The sequence below is a fragment of the Juglans microcarpa x Juglans regia genome, chromosome 7S (assembly GCF_004785595.1).
Source record: "Juglans microcarpa x Juglans regia isolate MS1-56 chromosome 7S, Jm3101_v1.0, whole genome shotgun sequence".
Classification (NCBI taxonomy): domain Eukaryota; kingdom Viridiplantae; phylum Streptophyta; class Magnoliopsida; order Fagales; family Juglandaceae; genus Juglans; species Juglans microcarpa x Juglans regia.
This window is the reverse complement of record NC_054607.1, coordinates 3679948-3692212: the sequence shown is the minus strand read 5'-3', so window position 1 is coordinate 3692212 and position 12265 is coordinate 3679948. Positions and strand designations below refer to the sequence as shown.

The following is a 12265-nucleotide window of genomic DNA, read 5'->3' as shown; positions in this document are numbered from 1 at the left end:
GAAGTTGGGAGCCTCAAAATTCAAATGGACTATAACAGTCCGACTCGAGTATTGAAAAAACAAAAAAAAAAAATTTATTAGGCTCGAAATAGGAGTGTTTATCCGGGCTAGATAAAAATCCGATCCGGTCTGAAATTTGGGAAATTGAATTTTGGTTTTGGATTGCGGCCCTGAACAAATTCAGACTAGAACTCAAGTTGCAAAACTCGGATACACTCGATTTGGATGCCGGATTTTAAACCCAAATGTCTGAATGCTTTTTTATTTGAAACGTTGTCTATTTTTTGTTTTGATTTGGAAACCAAGGTGGTGTTGTATGTAATGAAAAGGCACTTGAGTTGACTCTATTGATGATTGTTCAACAATTAATAAATAATGTAACAGTGTCACATGTCAAGGTGTCTTAGATGCCATGCTGCTATCATTACAAAAATATATATATATTAAAAAAAACCATGATTTTCAAAAGCCCAAAATACATTTTTTTTTCAAAAAAATAAAAATAAAAACCCTTGAGAGATTTTAATAGATTTCATAGTTTTATAATTATTTACGATTTTTTAAATTATTTCCAGGAATTTTTTATTTTTTTTTTAATTTCGTAATGTGAGGGCTGTGGCAAACTTTAGAGTTGCGTGTGGCAATGGTCATTCCTTTAGAATTCTATGATAAATAATGGTCTTAAATTCGAATGAATGAATTTCTTCTGTATTTTGGATCCCCACACAGTACCTACCTCTTGTTTCAGTCAAATATTTTGCATGTACATGAATGAAGGCAGTGTGAACAAGATGAGTAGTGTCAAACTGTCAATCACCCCGACGTGTACATCTTTGTGGTTTCCACATCAAAACATTCAAAGAAAAAAAAAGTGGGGTTTTGGCTTTAAAACCCTGATTCATTCGGGTTCCAGCCCGAATTTGAAAACCAGGTTCCGGTTTGGATATACCCAAATTTATAAGCTGGAACCTGAATGAACAGTCCTAGTTCGAAATATAATTTACGGTAATATTTTCATCTTATCATAAAATAATTTTTTTTTATATGTTAAAATAATATATTATTAAAATTATTTATAAAAATACTGATATAACATATCTACTCCAAACCACCTAATAATTATTGTCTAGGACTTAGTTTACATAATATTTATTATAAGGATTTAGACCTTTAGTTAGTTTCACCCCTTCGAAACTAATGAGGGGGGGGGGGGGGGGGGGGGGGGGGGGGGGGGGGGGGGGGGGGGGGGGGGGGGGGGGGGGGGGGGGGGGGGGGGGGGGGATTGTTCAGGCTGAACTTGATCCAATTTATTTATCTATTTTTGCAAGAGACTAGACTGAAATTAACACAGCTAAGTATTTGTTCAACTTGTTTGCTCAGAAAATGGGATTTATTTCTAGGACCATTGGCACTTAACTGTTCACGTGTTTTGCTCAGAACCCATTTCTTAAGAAGCGATTTTTTATCATTACTGATGGACAAAAGTACATATTTTCCTCTTTAATTATGCTTTACCCTGTTTCCTATGAATTACCAAGAGTTCATATCAAGCATACTATGGAGCCATTTTGCACATCCTAATGTGTCCAGTGAAAGTGCAATCGCCAATACAAAGTTTCTTTGGAGCCTTACCAATATTGCAATACAAATATGTGCCTAAAAGAATGATTGATAGTACAATGTTCTAAGGTGCATTCATCAGCTTGATAGATAGCTGAGTATAAACAAGATTGGATTGAATATAGATATATTTTATACCAACAAACTAGACAAAAAGCCTTTTCCATGGTTTGCACCAAAACGAAACCAACATTGCCCTAGGTCTTTGTCCACTTTTATTGAGCTTTACAAGCTCATGGAACAGCAATGTAAGGGGTGACCTAAAGCACCGAGTCTCCTTACCATATAATTACAAATGTCCTGTTTATTGATTTACACAGGATCGCAAGTTGCAACCACAAGGGAGCATGGGTTGGAAGAATACATGCACTCTCTCCTTTATGTATACCTGTTTTTCAAAATGTAATCACAACAATTACGCACACATCAAGAACTTCAACATATTCCATGTTTCCATTTAAGTGCAAAAAGATTGAGATGATAGGTAACTAACAACATGACACAGATAATTGACTGTAGAGTCCGACAATCTAGTTTTGAGAATAAAAGGTCAGAGCATACTTGTATTTGCTGGCTCCGAGTTTAGGTGATAACCCAAGTATTGCAATGGAAAAGAATTACCAGATAGGTTCCGTAAGAGCTGCATACCGAAGCAAATTCTTACAAACAGTTTTATCCAGGGAAATTATTCATTGGCCTCAATATCAGAAAATCTCTCATGTACTCTACCTGTCATAAAGAGACAGAGCTCCCATAAAAGTTATGATGAAAAAGACCTTTAAGCGGGGAGGGAGAGAGAGAGAGAGAGAGAGAGAGAGAGAGAGAGATGAATGTTGAAACCATATACCCATGTGCTACACAATTTCGGAAATCTTTAAGGTTACTATAGCTACTAAGAATCCATCACTCAAACTTGTAATTCAAATTACCTGGTCGTTGCTTACACGGTTGGAACTGATTTTGATGATGGATCAGTGTAATATACCAAGAATTATACGTGACATCATGAAAACTGGGGTTGATAGTCACTCAACTTGATATTCAAACCCTTCACTTTCTAACACTTGGACCCATCCCAAAGCAGACAAAATGCATAAACCACTCACACTCGCTACAAATCACATGGAAAAAACAGTGAAATACCAGCATTTCACCAAAAATCTCCACAAGAACAATATCCATCCTTAAAATGGTGAAAGCGGTTTGTATCTCGAACAATGATCTCCCTCTCTGTAATATTTGATGTAAGCTTCATAAAAGAATGACAATCCCCACAGATTCTGAGATTTTTCATAATCCTAATAGGCACATTCTGAGGTAAGCACATAAGCCCAAAAGTAAGAGCAAGCTTCTCACTGTGGTGTCTCAAGAGTTGTTGCTTTCTGCTCTCTTCCACAAAATGAAGGTCATGCTCGGTCTCAGCCTTGTAGTCCATTTTCTCCAACTTGGCAATCAAATCATCCAACTTTGAGTAAATCTCAGCAATTTGAGGATGATTTCTCTCACCAACCATAAATGAATGAACTTTGTCCTTGATTTCAATCCAACTCTTACCCCTCTCCTTCTTCACGTCACTTTCCTTAAGAAGCTTCCTTGCTAATGCGACTCCTTCCCACTTTTTATTCACTGCATATATGTTTGAAAGCAAAACATGATTTCCTGCATTATTAGGTTCCATCTCAAACAAATGCTTAGCTGCAACTTCAGCCAATTCAAGATTTCTATGGATCCTACAAGAAGATAAAAGTGAACCCCACATTGAAGCAGTCACATCAAACGGCATCTTCTCTATCATATTATAAGCTTCACGAAGCAGCCCTGCCCGACCAAAAATATCAACCATGCATGAATAATGAAACACATTGGGTGACACCTTGTGCTCCCTCATCATAAGATGGAAATATTTATGTCCTTTCTCAACTAAACCCATATGGCTGCATGCATTTAATACAGCAATGTATGTGACTTCATTTGGAGAAATATCCATCTGCTGCATTTTTTCAAATAAAATCATTGCCTCCATGGAATGAGCATGCCTAGCAAACCCAGATATCATCGCATTCCATAAAACAATGCTCCTCTCATCCACACCTTGAAACACGATGTAAGCTTCTCTAATGCAGCCACATTTGGCATACATGTCTATAAGGGAGGAAGCAACATATATATTAGATCCAAATCCAGCTTTACATAACACGCCATGCACCTGTTTCCCTTCGATCAGAGTTGCCAAACCTGCACAAGCACAAATAGTAGACGAAATCGTAAACTGGTTGTGCTCCAGCCCAGACATCTGAGTTCTGTGAAACAACACCAAAGCGTCCTCATGAAGGTCATTTTGCACATAACCAGCCACCATCGAACTCCACGTAACATCACTCCTCTCTGGCATGCACTCAAAAACACAGCTTGCATCCTTTATCATACTGCACTTGGCGTAAACATCAAGCAAAGCGGTTCCCACAAACACATTGGAGTCCATTGCGGCCTTAATAGCAAATGCATGCAACTGTTTACACTCAAAAATAGCACATTTCGCAGCACAAGCACAAAGAACACTTGAAAGAGTGAATTCGCTAGATGGGGTTCCTTTCCTTTGCATCTCAACAAAAAGATAAAGAGCTTCCTGCTCCTCACCATTCTGAGCAAGTGACCCAATCATCGTATTCCACGAAACCAAGCTTCTCTCGGTCATGTCGTCAAACACAGCATGAGCGCAGTCAACTAAACCACATTTAGAATACATGTTAATGAGCATGTTCGACGTTAATGTGTCTGCTTCCAACCCAACATGAATAATTTTTGCATGGCAAGCCTTCCCTTCAATAGGTGCCCTTGTTCTTGCAAATAACTGCAAGAGTTCATGCAAACCCGAAACAGGGGTAGTATCACTTGTATCCTCATGAACAAGGTCTTCTGGTTCTGAATTTGGGCTCTGAGCTCTGACATTGGCTAAAACTGAAAAGTACCTATAATGGAGACCAAAATCAACCTGGAGTCCCCTGTATCTCCTCAGGTTTCTCATATCATTCTTTACGACATCATAAAAAAAGTCGTTGAAAATTTGAAAGGGCTATATATGCTCTCATGCCCAATAGAAAAGAATGTGTCTACATACAGTCCTCCAATTGGGACTGCCCACGCAGGCCTGGACAGTTTTGGCCCTAAATGTTTTTTAAAATTACAACAATATCCCTAAAACACTTCAGGTTGTATCTTCTGTCAAAAACTCTTTTCCCTCTGAAATCTGATTTTTTCCTCCGCTAAAAATTTTCCCTCCCTCCTCTCTTCAATCCCTGTACAAAGGAGTAGTGGTGGAGACCACCGGCCTCTTCCACCATCGTCAGTTTTCTCATAAATCTCCCTAGTGGGTCTTAGAGTTTCGTTTTGAGTATTCCCAAAATCATCTACTTTGCCGCTGTCGACGTGAGTTTCTCCTCCACTACTATCGGCATCGACTTCGACCATTCTCTCATTATCCTTGCATTACACGAACACAAAGTTGCTATGTATAAGATAGATAAAACAAGGGCAAAAGAGCTGGGTGAAACTAATCGATACTCCTTAATGTTTGATTTCATAGTTTAATATGTAACTTTGATGCCACGAGTTCTAGAATGTCAAATGGCAAGAGCTAACTCAAAGAGAATTGTACACAAACAACATATAAAGAGCTGTATTTTGCTTTAGTCCTGTGAAAGACAACTACTTTCATTCCCTTTAAACAACTGCAAAGCAAAAGCCAACAGCAGCATACTCCCAAGACAATAAGGTAGTATATTAGTAATTTATTCTTCTCTTTTCTTTTTTATCCCGTTCTTATTTTGGTGATGGGGTAGGATTATGCCAATGATATGAGATTTCTGAATTGGCTTCCAACTGGCTTCTGAGATGGAATTTCTTCACCATTAATTCTATTAATGTTGAAATAAAAGTTTGAGATGATAATGAAAATGTGTATTTAATCATTTAATTAATATTCTAATAACTACCTTGAAGACATAAAGTCAATTTGCTCAATTTTCTGGTAAGGGTTCCAATTTGAATGAAACTTGAGAAAGATTGACGAATTTTCTGGGCTGCAACATTTTGAAAACAAACCGAACTGAGACCAAAAACAAACATTTTGAAAATAAAACCAAAATGAAGAATTTCCTTCATTTCTAGCAGAGTTATAGTTTAGAAAACAAGTGAGCCTTTCCAACTGAGACTAAAACCAAATATTTGGTGGGCAAAACAATACCCACCATCCAATCCAAGTCCTTTAGCTCCCCCCACCTCCATTTTCCCAGCAACCAACCAAAAACTTAAATTAAGTGTGAAAATAACAAAAATTAAGGCTCAGTGTATGGTTCAATCGAAATCGTAACACAGAATGGCCAACATCGATACCTTGCTTCCACCGAAAATAACACACTGCTTCCGAAGAAATCGTTACCTTGTTGAGGAAGGGGCCGAAGTCGAGCCGAGGAAGGGGACCGCGACTTCAAGCTGAGATAAGGGACTGAAGGGGACTGCAGTTTCGTGTCGCCGACGACAGTCTCGCACTGACGTTGAGCACAAAAATGGATGTCGCTTGGGCTGAGGAAGGGGAAAGGGTTTTTTTTCTCCTCAAAACGGTGCGTTTCTCCCGTTTAATGAAACACATCGTTTCATTCACGGGTCTGTATATGCAGTCCCGTGATAAAAGTCACGGGTCTGTAATGTCACATCATACGATGATACGATGATAGAAAGATGATAAAAGTTAGAATAATGAATAGATTTTTTCTATAATTATTCTTATAAAAAAACGTAAAATGTCTTATATTCATTCTTATAAATATTTTAACTAAATTAAATTATAAAATTATTTTTAATATAAAATAAATATAACGATCATATAAAATTATGTTAATTTATAAATTTATTTTTATAAGATTTATTTGTATTTCAACGTTTCATTTAACATTTAATATTGCATAATTTATTTCAAATATTTTGAATAAGTGCACTTCTACCGTACCGAATGGTGTGGGTGCATTTTTGCTGTCTTTTTTTTTTTTTTTTTTTTTTAATATCACCATTCGTTCTACCTAACATGATTTTTCTTTTAATAATTGGGTAATATTGTAGAATTTGTTTTTATAATTTTTTGTCCATATATTTATTATAATTAAGATAAATAAACACAGCATATAAATTTAAAGTATTTATCGTAGTGAGATTCACATATTATATATATATATATATATATATATATTCTCTCTAAATTATAGAAAATGTATTATTTTTCATATACAACCTAAATCCCAAAAATGTTCTAAATTCAAAGAACATCACCAGACTTTCGAAGCGCGTGGAATGTGATTGTGAGGCCCAAAAACAGCGAACAAATAGTTAGTTTAGGTTATGAGTCAGCAAACATATAAAAACAGATGAAACAGGCGAAGATGACGATGATGTATCTAATTGATAAATTTTGTGGTCTAAACTCCCCCAATAACTTACAGCCTGAAAAAACCGGCGAAAGCATCATCTCATTCGCTTGATCAAATATATTTTTAAAATTTAGTTAATACCATATTTTTTTATTTTATTTAAATTTAATCTCCACGTTAAATTATCTATTTACTCTCTATATAATAATAAAATATTATTAAATTAATAATTTTGTATTTAATTTATTTATATCACATTTTATAATTCTATCAATTTAATATTATTAATAATTATATTCTAATTAAATTAATATTAAAAAAAATATATTTTCAAAAGTCATTTAATGCTACTAACAAAAAATATTTGATTAAACTCATCTAAAATTCTATCTAAATTTCTTAATTACAAATCAAATAGTATTTTTGCTTGCTGTGAGAAACTAATATTTTAATGTTTGCTTAGAGTGAGAAATTAATATTTTAATATTACGTAAATCAATTATGGTTCTCCATCTTTGATCAACCACTGTAGCAAAAGTTCATCTTATTTTAGATTTGATCAATCCAATGTGAAATTTTTTGACATCAATTATGTAAATTATAGTTAACATTCTCATTTGACCAAACCAATGTGAATGCTCTAAATAATTGCATTTATGAAATTTGTGAGCTTAGTTGGATAATGTTTAGCATGAGAGTAGTGTTATTCTTAACCATTTTAAAAAAATCACAACTTCATTAAAAAAATACTTATTTAATTACTAAGTAAAAAAAAAAAAAAAAAATTGTCAGGACCCAATTCAATTGAAACCCAACTGTCGGTGAAAGTAACATTTTTGTTAGCATAATTGCTTAGTTAGGGGTTTCTTAACATAGTAGACGATCATGATGTGTTGATGTGTCATTGTTTCTTGTATTCTAATCATTAGATTAACTCTCGTTTTTTTTTTAAATAAATTAAACGATTGCTCAATAATATTCTATCCACATAGTATATATGATAAAAGTGAAAAAACTAGTGTAGGTCCGTACGATACGTTATTTTCGTAAACTAATGTTACGTGAATTTGATATGCTCAATCAACAACACAATCAAAACAAAGTTGTCATTTTCATATGGTCCATATCTTGTCTCTTTTTAGGAGTAGATTTACTTATTATTTAGTAAATTTAATGCACTCAATAGACATGACGAAAACGAGAGATGGACATGAAACCAACCCTAAGGAGGCATAAAAAGGACTAGAAACTGAGGGAAAGCATTAAAGGTTTGCATGCTTACAAATTTGGGAGTGGACCCTTTCCGATGAGTAAAAACCTTAGTTGGTTTGAGTTCTTTGGAAAAAATTACTTTGCCTCCCAAGTTGTATCGCTCAATTTGACAGCTTGATAATTTTTTTTTTATTTAATAATTAAAAAAGTGATTTTAAGTGTATTGAATATTTTTTTATTTTTTAAAAATATTTAAATATATAAAAAAATGTGAAAAAAATGAAATAAATAAATAAATAAATAAAAAAATAACAAGCGGTCAACTTGAGCAGGCTACTCGAGTAACCCAACTCGAGTTCTTTTTATTCAAGTATTTTCCATAAGATCAAGCATATCTTCAACCCAACTAAAAGGCAAGAAAGATATCCAACCCAACCTCGATAACATGATATCCTCCTCATCTCATCTCATCCCTTTTTACAGTATATATATTTCTTTTTGAGATGTTGCTTTCATTGCCCATTTATTCATAGGTCAAACTCAAATGCATGAATGGCAAGTTGTGGTAGTGTCCATGTATCTAATTCACTTTTGTGGTCAGTTTGATGAGAATATATACCACTTTCTTTGGCCCTACTTCAACTTGATGAAGTTGTTTTCACTTCCCATACTACCTCAAAATAATAATAATAAAATAAAATAAAATCCCATGAAAGCAAATATATATATATATATATATTAAAAAAAGTGAAAATATATTCCCATCAATTGGTTTATTTTATATTGTCCAAGAAAAATTATTCGTATCAGTTACTACTCACTTCTCTACACCCTACACTCTATGAAAAAAAAAATTATAAATATGAAATGTGAAAATAAATTAGTGATTGATGCATAAAATTCCTCGTTGTCCAAAAGATGTTGGGTGAAACTATATCTAATGGTGCATTCCAATGTCATTGAACCAAAAAAAAAAAATGAAAAGAAAGCATTGTGGAAGCTTAGTCTTCATCCCATTAATAATCCATGAATTCTAAGTAAATATGGGATTTGATCTTACATCACTTTCATGATTCGTGAAGCTGAAACACGATACCAAATTACCAATTAAGAACCATATGAGCACCTTCCAAAGGGTTTTGAAATTGTATAAAGATTGATAGGATAATAATTGGACGAGTAATGATACACTTACCATTCATTTTTTTAATAATTCTTTTTTATGGTTCTATTTCAAATAGAGATCATTCATTTAAAATTTGAAACTCAAATCATTCGGAAAAAAAAAAATTGAGAAATATCGCTATTTTTTTATGAGGTTGCATCGTCATATTGGCAGGATATAAAAACAAATTCCGAAATAATTGTAACATAATGAACAAGAGGATTTTGAATATGTAGCTTAATGATTCTCCTCTCAAGTGCTTCAACAGATTTTATATAAGGAAAATGATAATACATATTACTTTTCACAACATTTTACACGACTTAATTGTCAAATGAGGGATATTTTTATAAAATATCTTATAAAAATAATATCACTTTATAAAAATACTCTTATTTTAAAATATAGTTGTGCGGATATTATTACTAATGAAATTTGGTTTCTCTTTTCAATCTTCATATCTAAATACAAATATGCATCTAATTTCTGTCACTACTTTAGATTTAGAAATTCAAATCGCTTTAATTTTGACAATAAGAATAAGACAAATTTTCAATCAGATATTGTTAACATATAAAAATGTCTAACTTTTCCTAAAGCCACATGAAGATTAATTAGTTTTTTATTTTTTATTTTTTTATTTTTACTTTATGGAATACAATTTGGTTGATCAAATTGGAGCCCTAAGGAATATTATTATCTTTGAATTTCTATTTTTTTGCATTGGACTTCGTATTTCCTTTTCCCCCCTTTTGACTTGAGAATCCAAGTAGTGGAACCACCAATTGGAAATCCACTTGCGGAGAATCCACATTTCTAATTTATTTTATTTTTTTCCCCTCCTCTCCAAGATGCTTTTGGAGCATCATTATCATCCAATTGAAAAAAAATGATAATGATCTTCAAGAATTATTCAGGCAACATTGTTTTATTTTTTTGTTTTTTTAATTATTTTTGGGTGTAAAACCGCATATATATTGTTAAACTAGTCTCTCTAGTCTTATCTTATACCGCCTCGGAGATACTTTGTATATTATTTTATTAGACTTCATATAAATAAGGTCATTTTGTAAAGATAAATGATTTAACTATAAAAAAACTATACAAAAATAAATCTATAAATTAACGTGACTTGATGTAGTGCGTTGTAAAGGACACCAATGAGTACAACCCCTTTGAAAAAGCATGTGTTTATGATCCAATAAAATTCATTTTCACTTTCATCATACGCTATTTGAAAATTAAGTAGAAACTACAAAACAGATAACGAAGGTAAAATATCTTCATTGATAGAGAGGAATCTATCTACAAGAGAAGAGAAAAAAAAAAAATTACAAGGGATTTTCATTGGTGGATCAATTAGATATTTAGAAAGAATTGGTTGAGCTATAACTCAATCATTGAAATGGTAGATTCTAATATCTGCATCAATATCCTCTCTTTTTAATAGAATAATATTAGATAGAATTATGAATTATGCAAAGATCATACATTCCTTTTAAAAAAGAATAAAATCTATTACTAAAAAATTAATATTTTTGTATAGATTCTATATTTACTTATTTTTTTTAAAATAAGGGTACGTTTAGAATTTAAATACAACTCAACTAATCATTATAATTTTTTTTAAATTTCAACACAAAACATAATAAACAATTCAACTTTTTTAATTTTAAAATATTAATAATATTAAAAAATATTATTTTATCATCTCAACTCAACTCAATTCAATTCATTTCAATATCTAATCGTAACTTAAATATCAATATTTATATATTTTATGATTATAAATATATATATATTTTTTTTGTAATGATAGATGGAGAGAGATATTACATTGTACGTTCGACAGTTGGAGAAGTGATTGTAGATGCTATATATATGTAAATTAAAAAATAATTAGAAAAGAACAAACGCAAAACTTTTCTTAAGTACGACAAACACCTTTCACCAAAAGAAATATACCACAGAACTATAAAAGAGAAGGTCAAGATTCCCTAAATATATGGAAATTGACGAATCGAAAGATAGAATTTTCCCTTTACACTCTAAAATTCAATTACTGAGTAGTGGTGGAATATTTGCCCTTTCGTAGAAAATAAAATGTAATTACAACTATTTAGCAGGCGAGAAGTATTATAAATATAAAAAAATTATATAAAAATAAATTCATAAAATAGAATGATTTTATGTGATCAGTTAAATTTATTTTAAGATAAAAATAATTTTATAATCTAATAAATCACATTAAATTAGTTATTTTATAAATTTTTTTTATATAATTTTTTTTTTTTAATAATTAAAACATTTCTCCAAACACAGCCACCAAACAAAGTACAAATAGGACGAAATATTGGTTGAGACTCCCAAAAAAATGATATTGGCCAATTGACCATTGGAGAAGACAAAAAGAACTTAATTAGGATATGAAAGCAAACATTGAACCAACATGATGGCCCCATGATTCTCTGTCTCTATATTTATTTTTGATCACCATCTCTCTGAACTGGAATAATAGATATGACATGGAATTGCTGTTTTTATGTGCTTTTGATTTTGTGTTATTCTCTCTCTCTCTCTCTTTTATTTTATGTATATATATATATATATATATACACATATTTGGATCATCGATTTCACCATTAAACTATGGCACATCCTTAAAGAAAATTTTGGTGCTTTGTTTGATAGTTCTTTATGGTTATACTGACAAAAAAATGATGGCATTTTCTTGCAGAAATTCAAATATACTGCAGGGTTTGTGTAGTGTGAAAATATATTTGGGTTGTGAATGATAAGTTGGCCACAATCCTCTTCTAAGACATCATGTACCCAATTTGCCAAGGGG

At 32.3% G+C, this 12265-nt stretch overlaps 1 protein-coding gene across 1 annotated transcript; it reads right to left on the bottom strand.

Moving 5' to 3' along the window:
* Positions 1-1730: 1730 nt before the first annotated feature.
* On the bottom strand, positions 1731-4716 carry LOC121240952 (pentatricopeptide repeat-containing protein At5g04780, mitochondrial). Its single transcript, XM_041138470.1, has 3 exons — positions 2550-4716; positions 2182-2349; positions 1731-2008 (listed from the first exon to the last, which is right to left on the bottom strand). Exon 1 carries the CDS (start codon positions 4643-4645, stop codon positions 2771-2773), a length of 1875 nt encoding a protein of 624 aa, XP_040994404.1. The 5' UTR covers positions 4646-4716; the 3' UTR covers positions 1731-2008; positions 2182-2349; positions 2550-2770.
* Positions 4717-12265: the final 7549 nt, after the last annotated feature.

Coding starts and splice junctions, on each gene's coding strand:
- LOC121240952 (XM_041138470.1), bottom strand. CDS start 4,645: ATGAGAAACCTGAGGAGATACAGGGGACTCCAGGTTGATTTTGGTCTC.